Below are 13,608 nucleotides of genomic sequence, written 5' to 3'. Positions count from 1 at the left end.
ACATAAGTATTCAGACCCTTTACTCAGTCCTTTTTGAAGCACCTTTTGGCAGCGATTACAACCTTGGGTCTTCTTGGGTATGACGCTACTAGCTTGGCACACCTGTATTTGGGGAGTTTCTGGAGATCCTCAAGCTCTGTCAGGTTGGATGGGGAGCGTCGCTGCACAGCTATTTTCAGGTCTCTCCAGAGATGTTCAATCAGGTTCAAGTCCGGGCTCTGGCTGGGCCACTCAAGGACATTCAGAGCCACTCCTGGGTTGTCTTGTCTGTATGCTTAGAGTCGTCCAGTTGGAAGGTGAACCTTCGCCTCAGTCTAAGAACCTGCTCCAAAGCACTCAGGACTCCATCAAGGATCTCTCTGTACTTTGCGCTGTTCATCTTTCCCTCGATCCTGACTAGTCTCCCAGTCGCTGAAAAACATCCCCACAGCATGATGCTGCCACCACCATGCTTCACCGTAGGGATGGTGCCAGGTTTCCTCCAGACGTGACGCTTAGCATTCAGGGGAAAGAGTTCAATCTTGGTTTCATCAGACCAGAGAATCTTGTTTCTCATGGTCAGAGTCCTTTAGGTGCTATTTGGCAAACTCCAAGCGGTCTGTCATGTGCCTTTTACTGAGGAGTGGCTTCCGTCTGGCCACTCTCTACCATAAAGGCCTGATTGGTGGAGTGCTACAGATATGGTTGTCCTTCTGGAAGGTTCTCCCTCCGAAAAGCAACTCTGGAGCTCATCGGGTTCTTGGTCACCTCTGTGACCAAGGCCCTTCTCCCCCAATTGCTCCATTTGGCCGGGCAACCAGCTCTAGGAAGAGTCTTGGTGGTTCCAAACTTCTTCCATTTAAGAATGATGAAGGTCACTGTTCTTGTGGACCTTCAATGCTGCAGACATTTTTTGGTACCCTTCCCCAGATCTGTGCCTCGACACAATCCTGTCTCAGCGCTCTACAGACAATTCCTTCAACCACATGGCTTGATTTTTGCTCTGACGCACTGTCAACTGTGGGAACTTATATAGACAAGTGTGTGCCTTTTCCAAATCATGTCCAATCAATTGAATTTACCACAGGTGGACTCCAAGTTGTAGAAACATCTCAAGGATGATCAATGGAAACAGGATGCACCTGAGCTCAATATCGAGTCTCACAGCAAAGGGTCTGAATACTTATGTAAATAAGGTATTTCTGTTTTTTATTTGTAATAAATATGCAAAAATTTCTAAAAACCTGTTTTTGTCATGATGTGGTATTGTGTGTAGATTGATGAGAAATAAAAAAAATGATTTAATACATTTTAGAATAAGGCTGTAACGTAACAAAATGCACTGTACATTATTTAATTGGCAGTTATGGGTAAGACCTTATGATCTCATCAACTAGCTGCATCTATATAATTAGAATTTCCGTTAATAGGACTGACCAGATGGGAGTCCAGTGACCCTTTATCCCCAGTTCCAGGCATTCATGTCTGGATTGTATGCATATACAATGCTATATTGTAGGACATGTAAATGCTATATTCAGAGGTTGATGTTGATTATTGGTCATGATACAAAATAGTCAGTGTAATGTTTATCCATATATCTTAACAGATTTTAGTTGTCTGGGTTCTCTGATTTTAAGCGTATCTTCTGGGCGGTTTGAAACAACTCCTTGAATTGCATCAGATTTAGATATTGATTTCCACACACAGACCTAAGCAGAAAACACATTTTGAACGGTTATATTTAATAACACAAAAGCAACTGTTCCAACATGAACTTGTTTGGAAAAATTGTTTCTTATATGATACTGATATAATACAAATTGAATGAGGGCATGGGATTACTGAAATCTCGCGATAGGTCTCTACTGACAACACTTCCAGAGCGCCCTGTGATTTTTCAAAACAGTCCAATAGGGTGATGCTTTTAATCGAACTGACCAACCAGGGAGCTTTGTGACAAGAATTTAAAGGTCTGTACAAATGTTCAATGTATTAGCTAGAATTTCTGAAGAAGGACCGGGTAAGTGCTTGTCAAGTACTCATATTTTGTACTGGTTGGCAAATATTCGATGTACTTCTATATATTACTGCTTTACTTTGTTGTTGGGGTTTGCTAGCAACTCTTCCTGGTCACTTGTGACTGATATAACTTTATAGAAAAGCCAAAAACGTGTTCTTGGATCCACGCTAGCAATTCGTATTATAAAGCTAGTTGTTACATTTCGTTTAGGTGTTCAAAAAAATATTTCTTTATCAAACTTCTTCGAACATTTTTATCAGTTTGCCCAAATATGTCTGCTGGCAACGAGAACGGTGTCCGTCTGGACAAGTTCAAGAATAAGGGAAAAGATGCGAATGTAAGTGACATGTATGCATGGCACATTTTTCACTTCAAATGTGTTCATGGCTTGCTAGCTAAATGAATCTGGCTAGGCACAGTCAATGACGATTGTTGATCACTTTGCAGGAACTTAGACGCAGGAGAGTAGAAGTGAACGTCGAACTTCGCAAGGCAAAGAAGGACGATCAGATCTTCAAAAGAAGAAATGTCACCACTTTGGTCGACGAGGCAACATCCCCACTTCAAGAGAAAAGCCAAAACTGTCAGGTGAGTTTGTTAGACCTGTCTGTTTATACAATTCCAGTGGCGCACAACTGGCCCAGCGTCATCCGGGTTAGGGGAGGGTTTGGCAGGGGAAGGCCGTAAAATAAGAATTTCTTCTTAATTGACTTGCCTAGTAAAATAATTCCAATGTAAACAACCTGTTGTCTTAATTTACAGGCCACTCGACAGTGGACCTTGGAGGAGATTCTTGCTGGTGTGAACAGTAACAACCTTGATGCCCAGCTCAATGCCACGCAAGCTGCAAGGTAAATTAATCAACTTAAAACTGTCTGGGAAATCCTGTATTTATTTTGGCAGTGTTTTTAAAATGTATTTTTAAGTGTTGGCTACCATGATCATGATTGGTTGCTTTTTCAATTCTCATTACAGGAAGTTGCTATCCCGTGAGAGACATCCTCCAATTGACCACATCATCAGTGCTGGGCTGATTCCTAAGTTAGTTGCTTTCTTGGGTTTGGAGTCAACCCCTATCCAGTTTGAGGCTGCCTGGGCTCTAACCAACATTGCATCTGGAACATCTGACCAGACCAGTGCTGTTGTGGAGGGCGGAGCCATTCCAGCCTTCATCAGACTTGTCATATCCCCCCACCCCCACATCAGCGAGCAGGCTGTGTGGGCTTTGGGTAACATTGCAGGTAAAGCATTCCTCTTGTTACAGTATCTCATCAGTGTATAGAGCCCTAAACTGCATAAGTGATCGCCCACCCCTAACCTTGTGTCCTTGATTTATTCTGTTAGGTGATGGGTCGGTCTACAGAGACCAGGTCATCAAGCATGGAGCTGTGGCCCCCCTGCTTAGTCTGCTCGCTGTCCCTGAGCTCTCTTTGTTCTCTGTAAGTGTTCTTAGTGCCTAGTACTCTTAATGTGGTGACCCTTGGCAACCATTCATAAGCAATGGACAGTCACTTGACTTGTTTGTGACATGTTACAAAGTATCAGTCTTGTTTTTTGATAACTCCTTGCCCCACATTACTTTCCTCACTGGCCACTGGGAGGTGCTGTAACTCTATTTATTTGTCTTTCTCTGCAGTCTGGCTACCTGAGGAACATCACCTGGACGTTGTCAAACTTGTGCCGCAACAAGAACCCGTCTCCCCCTCTGGCAGCTGTGCAGCAGATCCTGCCCACTCTGGTGCGTCTGCTGCACTATGATGATAAGGAGGTGCTGGCAGACACCTGCTGGGCATTGTCCTATCTGACCGACGGGCCCAACGATCGCATTGAGGTGGTGGTGCAGACTGGCCTGATCTCCCGCCTGGTGCAGCTGCTTGGCTCTGGGGAGATCTCTGTTGTGGTATGTGCCCAGTCTAGTTATCCTGCAGAGGTGGTGGGCTGTCATCTACATTGATGAAGTAGTCACCATATTTATATATTTCAACATCTATGCTACTATGTCTTTTTTCACCCAAGTGCCCACTGTCTTTGACCTGTCTCCTTCAGACTCCTTCTCTGCGTGCCATTGGAAATATGGTGACTGGCACGGATGAGCAGACTCAGGCCGTACTCAACGCTGGGGCCCTCTCCATGTTCCCTGGCCTGCTTCGCCATCACAAGAGTAACATCCAGAAGGAGGCCTTCTGGACCCTGTCCAACATCACTGCAGGGAGAGACTCTCAGATCCAGGATATCATTAATGCTGGCCTGGTCCCTCTCATGGTGGATGTCCTACGCAAGGTATGTAGGTTTGTTTTCTGTAGTAATATCTTATATGGTAGGGTTTGTATAATTAGGAATGGTGGGATATTTTTTGTATAGTACTTATTCCTCATCTGCTTTTCTATACAGGGTGACTACAAGACTCAGAAAGAGGCAGTTTGGGCAATAACCAACTTTACCAGTGGGGGCACAGTTGAACAGGTTGTGTACCTTGTTCAAGCCAATGTGCTGGAGCCTCTGTTGAATCTACTCTCAACAAAGGACAGCAAAACCATCCTTGTCATCTTGGATGCCATCACCAACATTTTCCTGGTAAGGGGACCTTCTCGCCAAGAATTAGTAAATCTTATTACCGGTATAGACATTTGTACCCTATGACTGCAAGATTCGGGTGACATATTTATTCTTAACTTGTTTTGTCCATCAGGCTGGAGATAAGATTGGTGAAGCAGACAAGCTGTGCATGATGATCGAGGAATGCGGTGGGCTAGACAAGATTGAAGCTCTGCAGTCCCATGAGAATGAGCTTGTCTACAAGGCCTCCCTCAACCTGATTGAGAAATATTTCTCTGGCGAGGTGAGCATTGTTGTGTAATGGTGACTAATTTAACCTGTTCTATTATAGATGGTATGTTTCCTTTGCCTCAATTCTTCTTGCATGTTCTGTTTTCTAGGAAGAGGAAGACCAATGTGTTGCTCCAGAATTGACAACCAATGGCTATGCATTCCAGATCAGTGAGAACCAAAGCACTTTCAACTTCTAAATACCACTTTTCCTTTCATCTCTACTGTATACTGCCACTGTTTGTCCTCTGTAATAATGGACTTCTATTGTCTGAAATGTACATGTGTTATAAATGTCTGTAAATACATTTCTTAAAAGAAATTCCAACTACTGTAATTTGTTTGGGTGGATTGACAATGCATTGAATTCCAATATGAATCTTTATAGCTTCCACCCTCTTGTTTCTTTAAGAACTAAATGCAAATAAACACTTTGCTACGGTATCTGGACTGTCAGACACTTAATTTTTTTATTTTTAATTACCCCAGCAATCCGAAATGTCACTTGTCTGACAAAGCTGTATTTTCTCAGTCATTGGCATTTTGGCATCCGATAATTTCAGTTTAGCCAATCCATACAGGCAGATGTTTCCATCCCCATTTCGTCATTGGTCATTTACTTACTAGCCTCCCTGAAGTGGGATCGGCACTGAAGGGCGCACGAGCTCAACAGTTCAACTCTCGTCTGGCTGGGAGGAGGACTGAATTCCAATCGGTCCGAAGCTGAAGATGTGAAGTGTGAACTCGGTTCGCTTGCTTACTGTAAAATAATTAGTCGGCCAGAACCCCGATTTGCAAGAGTATTTGGTCAATCAAATGCACTCTGCGGCATCCTATCTAGCAATTGTTTTTGTATGTGCGCGACAGCGATTGTGTGATCATGATGGCAGCAGTGCTGTCTACATCCGGGCAACAATGCCTTCACTCCATTATTGTTACTTCGGTCTGAAACTGGTTAGTCTTATTAAATATTAAACTGGAAGCAAGATGTCTAACCAAGGAGTTCGGCGAAATGGTCCGGTTAAACTGCGTTTAACAGGTAAGAGACTCAAAATATTGTCCCTCCACAAATGTGGCAACCTAGCGCGACCTAGCTACTATAGCTAGTTATGTTTATTGTGTGTCGCTAGCTCAGCTAACGACGTTAGTTTGTAGGACAAACGTGTGTGTTCGAAAGGGTGCTTGCTGTGGTTTAAAAGTTTGGGCGCACTTTAATATTTCGAGTAGGGCACGTTATGTATGTGGCAAATTAAACAAAAACTAGACTAAACGACACAGTAGCTAGATTACTGGGTAACGTTTCAGAAATATGATTTATAACGCGTGCTAAATTAGACAGTTAGCTAGCTTGTTGGCTTCTAATGTTAGCTAACCAGCTAATTTAACGTTAGCACAGGCAAAACAAAAGTAATCCGCCTGGGATTACTGTGAGTAGCTGGTTAACGAAATAGTAACATCACTAGTTTAATCAAGCTAGTTAAGAAATACTTGGTGTGCTAATTCAATTACGTCCACAATTTTGTGTAAGAACACTGTTAGGATAGATTACCCTGTTTCATTTTTAAACGACGCATATACCATAGTAGTCATGTTGGTAACTAACATTCTCATTAATTGCCATAAGTCTCATTGTCCCACATGACTATTCCTTGTGCTATTAATTTAGCTAATAAAACAATGCCATAGTTACTACACAATCTGTGTAATTGAAGCATCTAGATGGCGACAAAATGAGCTAGATGGAGAGACTATGGCTGCGTTTACACAGGGAGACCAATTCTGATCTTTTGCACAATTATTGCTGGGGGGAAAATTTGTTGGAAAAGATGGGAATTGGTCTGTCAGTGTAAACGCAGCATATCTCCCAGACAGTCCACATCATACTGCAAAGTGGGGATCAATTTCCCCCCCCCCAGAATACTGTGGCTGTGATGCAAACAGGTCCTCAACGCACTCTCTGGGTCGCTCTTATTTGGTTTGTACCATTTCAACACAAACAGTGAAACGTTTACATGAGAGGACATTGTTTTGACTGGGAGAGGGGATGACAGCAGTGGTGTTTGATGTACCTCCAGGATCAGGGCCGAGTCAAATTCCAGGCCTTTCCATTCACCAGGAAGAGCCAAATTAAATATTTAAGCTAGTGCTGTTTCTGATAAAAATGAGTCTAGTGGTGAATGGTGAAAAGAGATTACTCTCAATGGTGTTGCTTAAATCACCTGTGCTACAGAGGCCTCGTTTACACAGGAAGCCCAATTCAGATCTTTTGCCCAATTTTTGGCAAAATATCTGATTGCTCAAAAGACCAATTAGTGGAAAAGATCAGAGTTGGGCTGCATTGTAAACGCAGCTTTAAGCATTGAGAGTTCTGACAACCTGTGAATTTGTCCAGATGTGAGGTAACTTTCCGCACAAATTCTACTGGTGTAACCAGGTTAACAAGGTTTGAACTAGATGGCCCCATTGAAATGTTTCCAATGTAATATCCTGAACCTAAGACAGATTTTGGTGTCTGTTTTGTTTGTCTGAACTACATGGTGGTCAAGTGCAACACTGTTTTCTGTCTTTGTAAATTGCCCGCTGTGAATTAGTCTGTCGTTCCACTTAGCGATTGACTGCATTGGTGTCTTGGAGAAATAGTAAGAATGTGAATTCACTGTCAAAAACAAGGAGAGTATGATCACATGGACCTCTTTTCCTGACTTTACACAAAATGTGTATTTGCTCACTTAACTACTGTTTCATATTTGCTTTTCTGCCTGTCTTCCACATGTCTGTCAGTTGAACTGAAGTGTTTTTCTTATTCTGCCATCTTCTCCCCAGGGAAGGTTTCTTTTAGAATTAGGCTATGTAAAATTGTGCAGCGTTATCCATATGCTCCTCCACAGCCGGACTCGCTCTGGGCAGGGAAGGACGTTGTTTAGGGAGTCAGAGCTGTGGTGGTATGTCCTCCTTACCTGACTACACATTAGTGATTGGGGGGGTCGATAGTAGAGGTCGACTGATTATGATTTTTCAATGCCGATACCGCTTATTGGAGGACCAAAAAAACCAATACCGATTTAATCGGACGATTTTTAAATACACTGCTCAAAAAAATAAAGGGAACACTTAAACAACACAGTGTAACTCCAAGTCAATCACACTTCTGTGAAATCAAACTGTCCACTTAGGAAGCAACACTGATTGACAATACATTTCACATGCTGTTGTGCAAATGGAATAGACAACAGGTGGAAATTATAGGCAATTAGCAAGACACCCCCAATAAAGGAGTGGTTCTGCAGGTGGTGACCACAGACCACTTCTCAGTTCCTATGCTTCCTGGCTGATGTTTTGGTCACTTGAATGCTGGCGGTGCTTTCACTCTAGTGGTAGCATGAGACGGAGTCTACAACCCACACAAGTGGCTCAGGTAGTGCAGCTCATCCAGGATGGCACATCAATGCGAGCTGTGGCAAGAAGGTTTGCTGTGTCTGTCAGCGTAGTGTCCAGAGCATAGAGGCGCTACCAGGAGACAGGCCAGTACATCAGGAGACGTGGAGGAGGCCGTAGGAGGGCAACAACCCAGCAGCAGGACCGCTACCTCCGCCTTTGTGCAAGGAGGAGCACTGCCAGAGCCCTGCAAAATGACCTCCAGCAGGCCACAAATGTGCATGTGTCTGCTCAAACGGTCAGAAACAGACTCCATGAGGGTGGTATGAGGGCCCGACGTCCACAGGTGGGGGTTGTGCTTACAGCCCAACACCGTGCAGGATGTTAGGCATTTGCCAGAGAACACCAAGATTGGCAAATTCGCCACTGGCGTCCTGTGCTCTTCACAGATGAAAGCAGGTTCACACTGAGCACATGTGACAGACGTGACAGTCTGGAGACACCATGGAGAACGTTCTGCTGCCTGCAACATCCTCCAGCATGACCGGTTTGGCGGTGGGTCAGTCATGGTGTGGGGTGGCATTTCTTTGGGGGGCCGCACAGCCCTCCATGTGCTCGCCAGAGGTAGCCTGACTGCCATTAGGTACCGAGATGAGATCCTCAGACCCCTTGTGAGACCATATGCTGGTGCGGTTGGCCCTGGGTTCCTCCTAATGCAAGACAATGCTAGACCTCATGTGGCTGGAGTGTGTCAGCAGTTCCTGCGAGAGGAAGGCATTGATGCTATGGACTGGCCTGCCCGTTCCCCAGACCTGAATCCAATTGAGCACATCTGGGACATCATGTCTCGCTCCATCCACCAACGCAACGTTGCACCACAGACTCAAGGAGTTGGCGGATGCTTTAGTCCAGGTCTGGGAGGAGATCCCTCAAGAGACCATCTGCCACCTCATCAGGAGCATGCCTAGGTGTTGTAGGGAGGTCATACAGGCACATGGAGGCCACACACACTACTGAGCCTCATTTTGACTTGTTTTAAGGACATTACATCAAAGTTGGATCAGCCTGTAGTGTGGTTTTCCACTTTAATTTTGAGTGTGACTCCAAATCCAGACCTCCATGGGTTGATAAATTGGATTTCCATTGATTATTTGTGTGTGATTTTGTTGTCAGCACATTCAACTATGTAAAGAAAAAAGTGTTTAATAAGATTATTTATTTCATTCAAATCTAGGATGTGTTGTTTAAGTGTTCCCTTTATTTTTTTGAGCAGTATATATTTGTCATGATGACAATTACAACAATACTGAATGAACACTATTTTAACTTAATATAATACATTAATAAAATCAATTTAGTCTCAAATAAATAATGAAACATGTTCAATTTATTTTAAATAATGCAAAATTGCAGTGTTGGAGAAGAAAGTAAAAGTGCAATATGTGCCATGTAAAAAAAGCTACCTTTTTAAGTGCTTTGCTCAGAACATGAGAACATATGAAAGCTGGTGATTCCTTTTAACATGAGTCTTCAATATTCCCAGGTAAGAAGTTTTAGGTTATTATAGGACTATTTATCTCTTTACCATTTGTATTTCATATACCTTTGACTATTGGATGTTCTTATAGGCACTATAGTATTGCCAGCCTAATCTTGGGAGTTGATAGGCTTGAAGCACAGCACAGAGCTGCTGGGAAACACAGGAAAGTGCTGTTTGAATGCTTACAAGCCTGCTGCTGTCTACCACCACTGACTGCTATATCAAATCATTGACTTAATTATAATATAATAAACACACGGAAATACGAGCCTTTGGTCATTAATATGGTCGAATCCGGAAACGATCATTTGGAAAACAAAACGTTTATTCTTTCAGTGAAATACGGAACCATTCTGTATTTTATCGAACGGGTGGCAACCCTAAGTGTAAATATTGCTGTTACATTGCACAACCTTCAATGTTATGTCATAATTATGTAAAATTCTGGCAAATTAATTACGGTCTTTGTTAGGAAGAAATGGTCTTCACACAGTTCGCAACGAGCCAGGCGGCCCAAACTGCTGCATATACCCTGACTCTACTTGCAAAGAACGAAAGAGAAGTGGCACAATTTCCCTAGTTAAAAGAAATTCATGTTAGCAGGCAATATTAACTAAATATGCAGGTTAATGTGCTTGTGTATTGATTTTAAGAAAGACATTGATGTTTATGGTTAGGTACACATTGGTGCAACGACGGTGCTTCTTTTCGTGAATGCGCTTGTTAAATCACCCGTTTGGCAAAGTAGGCTGTGATTCAATGATAAATAAACAGGCATCGCATTGATTATATGCAACGCAGGACAAGCTAGATAAACTAGTAATATCAACCATGTGTGGTTAACTAGCGATTATGTTAAGATTGATTTATTTTTTATAAGACAAGTTTAATGCTAGCTAGAAACTTACCTTGGCTCCTTGCTGCACTCGCGTAACAGGTGGTCAGCCTGCCACGCAGTCTTCTCATGGAGCGCAATGTAATTGGCCATAATCGGCGTCCAAAAATGCTGATTACCGATTGTTATGAAAACTTGAAATCGGCCCTAATTAATCGGCCATGCCGTTACATATCGGGATTTTATTTTTGACGATATATCGTTTGGACAATATCGCAATATTATTTTTGCGCTGGTTGGCTGTACCTTCACCAAAACTCCAATATTTTTCCTTCGTAGCTTGTTCTCCATATTTCTCCATTCTCCATCTGTCAAATATTGTATAAACTAAATCACTATTTGGGCATGATAAGATGACACGATTGTGAAAATCTAATGTGTTTACTTACTGATAGGTGAGTTTGTATAAGTAATGAATGTCTGAGCATGAGTCGTGAATTGATAATAGCAGAATTGATAATGGCAGCTTGTTAGATGTAGTTGACTTTGACACATTGCTGTTGATGAGTTTGTTATTGGGTAAACCCTGAATGATGAGTTGTTACATGCGAGCAGTCTTGTCGCTGTTTGCGTTCCTCTGAGCTTCTCCTTGCTGACATACCCCCATCCATTGGAACCAGATGTTGCAGACGGTTGCCAGCTTTTAAACTGGAAAAATATGGCAAGCAAGCCGCTAAAACTAACACTTGTGGTGAGAATTGCCCCTTGAATACACAAGACAGGTTTCCATTATGCTCTACAGCTGATCACTCTTAAATTATGTCACACAAACATGGTTAATGGCACAATACATGATCCGGTAAGTAATAAATTACTGCGTTAAAATATGGCTCAATGCGGAGCACCTTATCTGACCAGCTCTAAATTGTATTACTCAAACATGGTTCATGACCAAATGGTATCCATTCCAAACAGCCATAAATTTGTCAGGACACAGCACATGCTAACTTATCTGTCTCCCATAAAGTAATTTGAACAAAGAAGCTGTGGAAGGGAGAAGTGATCCCTCCATTTTAACACTGAGGCCTCTGATCCCCAGCTGTTTGTAGCCGAGAGCTGAATTCGCCTCACCCACCAACAGATTTGAACAGCACAGACATTGATTAAGAGATCTCCATAGCATCAGTAAAATGAAACGCTTAGCAATAGGTTCAAAAAAAGATATGTAAGGGCCGTCTGTTCGTAATTTTATTGTCTGACCCTTTGTTAGTTGATTCAACTCTATTTGTTTAGCATGCATATTACTCTTCTGGGTTTTGCCATGTACAGGAAAGAGGGAAGAACTAACTATGGGAATGTCTAGCATTCTCCACAAAAGCATCCCCCCTCTTTCTTTCTGTGAGTCACTCAGTCCTGTTCTTTCCGACTGTAAACTGCCCCCCTCCCAGTCCTAAGCGCGTGTCACCCCCACCCTCAGTGAGAGAGAAAGCTGTCGTGTGGTGCTGGGTTTCTCTGACTCAGTCAGTGGTTTTGGATCTTTCTTTTGACTGGGAACCAGCTACTATTGAGGACAGCATTGAACAAAGCTGCAGCTTTGTCAGGTTTACCTATTGAAATGTCTACATTTTATTTAGTTGATTATAGTTGCTAGCTACCTCACTGGGATCTTATAAAATGGGCTGTTGAAAGAACACAGATGCACTTTTCTCATTTAAATCAAAGCGGCCCCAAAAAAATCCTTGTGACAATAGGTTGCGAGACTAAACATTCTCTTGCTGTACAAATCTGATTGAAGGATCCATTCTCTGTCGTCCTTAGTCTACCGATTGGGTTAACATGTTAGTTAGTGGGGGGAAACTTGCAGCTGGGCACAGATGGTGCTACAGAGGCACAGGACTTAATGATCAAGAGTTCTTAATGTGTGCTGAGTCTGCCTGGTGCGTTCATGTGGCTCAGGCCGTTTTACAGAGTGCCTGTATGGAAGTGATTTTGGTCATCTGGGTGTTCAGACGGGATACATCGTAAATACACAATGATTAAGTACATGTGGGGAACTGTTGACTTTGCTACTCCATTACAGAACTGCAGAACAGTTCCACATTTTGCTTAAAGAGAAGGAAAACAAAACAATAGCAATTATTGCGCGTCATTTGTAAATGTTTTCCTTCCCCCGCTGAGGGCCCTCCAATAATTGCAATTTTTCCATAAATTAATTGACTAGTGTTGGCTTTCCTGTTGGTTCAGCTGCTCTTCAACGAGGACAAAGGCTTCTGCGGTCACACTCCCAAACCGCTGCCAGCAACGGAGCCGAGGCCAGATGTAGAGGCGCAGTGGGCAGCATCGGAGAGGAAGCTCTTTACAGACGAACACTTGTCCAAATGTCACCCCTGACAGGTGGGGAGCAGACAAGAGAAACTCCCTTTGAGTTTCATAGTAATAATGAAGTGAAGAATTGCAGTCCTGTTACTCGGCAGGACTGTCGGTTGGTCCTCATGTTTTGCTCAGATTGCTGGGTGGATTATGAGGCCTGTCCTCTCTACAGTCCAATGTGTTTGAGCAATCAGTCGGTGGTGGGACCTTAGGAGAGTGGTGCTCCCAACTAGGCCGAGCATAGGGTGGCCCATCAGACAGAGCTGGATTATCTTCAGTGGTGGATCGTTTTCCCAAATTCAGAGTTCTTTATTGAACTTAATGCTGGCTAAGGTTGGTGTGTGTGTGTGTGTGTTTGTGCGCTTATCTCACTGACTCAATACATTCCATTCAAGTCGGGTTAATGGATTATAGTTTCCTTGTCTCATTTAGAAACTAAATTCACAGACCACCTCACATTCCCCTTTTCTATAGACAGGTGGTTTGTTTACCAAACTAACTGATGTGTGCACAACTTTGGGGCAGCACAGATGGGGTTGGCTTACAAACAAAGGTTTATTGACATGTAAACCATATTTCATCTTAATGTTTATTCAGAACATAAATACATTTGCCCAATAAGCACTGGTGTCTCTCAAATGCATCATTACAGTTGTTGAT

At 42.9% G+C, this 13,608-nt stretch overlaps 2 protein-coding genes across 3 annotated transcripts in view; both read left to right on the top strand.

The window, feature by feature from the left end:
• Positions 1 to 1,915: 1,915 nt before the first annotated feature.
• On the top strand, positions 1,916 to 5,272 carry LOC106607066 (importin subunit alpha-1). 2 transcript variants are annotated; one of them, XM_014203641.2, is made up of 11 exons: positions 1,916 to 2,002; positions 2,263 to 2,339; positions 2,450 to 2,590; positions 2,765 to 2,853; positions 2,978 to 3,243; positions 3,347 to 3,441; positions 3,639 to 3,902; positions 4,049 to 4,282; positions 4,394 to 4,576; positions 4,692 to 4,841; positions 4,939 to 5,272. In XM_014203641.2, exons 1-11 carry the CDS (start codon positions 1,963 to 1,965, stop codon positions 5,026 to 5,028), a joined length of 1,629 nt encoding a protein of 542 aa, XP_014059116.2. In that variant the 5' UTR covers positions 1,916 to 1,962; the 3' UTR covers positions 5,029 to 5,272. The 2 variants fall into 2 exon arrangements, with proteins under 2 accessions (XP_014059116.2, XP_014059117.2); XM_014203642.2 differs by having other exon boundaries at positions 1,929 to 1,952.
• Positions 5,273 to 5,480: 208 nt separating this feature from the next.
• Positions 5,481 to 13,608, top strand: part of LOC106607065 (E3 ubiquitin-protein ligase SMURF2) — a 60,052-nt gene continuing 51,924 nt past the window's right edge. Inside the window, exon 1 of the mRNA XM_045720310.1 lies at positions 5,481 to 5,867. Within this exon, the coding sequence (XP_045576266.1) occupies positions 5,816 to 5,867 (52 nt within the window). The 5' untranslated portion in view covers positions 5,481 to 5,815. The remainder of the gene's footprint in view (positions 5,868 to 13,608) is intronic.

This window comes from Salmo salar, chromosome ssa06 (assembly GCF_905237065.1).
Source record: "Salmo salar chromosome ssa06, Ssal_v3.1, whole genome shotgun sequence".
In the NCBI taxonomy this organism is placed as follows: Eukaryota; Metazoa; Chordata; class Actinopteri; order Salmoniformes; family Salmonidae; genus Salmo; species Salmo salar.
The sequence above is the reverse complement of the archived record's forward strand: the minus strand, read 5'-3'. Positions and strand labels throughout refer to the sequence as shown.

Bases quoted from the DNA above. Each gene is read 5' to 3' on its own strand.
- LOC106607066 (XM_014203641.2), top strand. From the start codon at position 1,963: ATGTTCAATGTATTAGCTAGAATTTCTGAAGAAGGACCGG. The intron at 4,283-4,393 runs GTATGTAGGTTT...TTTTCTATACAG, and splicing joins TGGTGGATGTCCTACGCAAG to GGTGACTACAAGACTCAGAA. The intron at 4,577-4,691 runs GTAAGGGGACCT...TTTGTCCATCAG, and splicing joins CCATCACCAACATTTTCCTG to GCTGGAGATAAGATTGGTGA.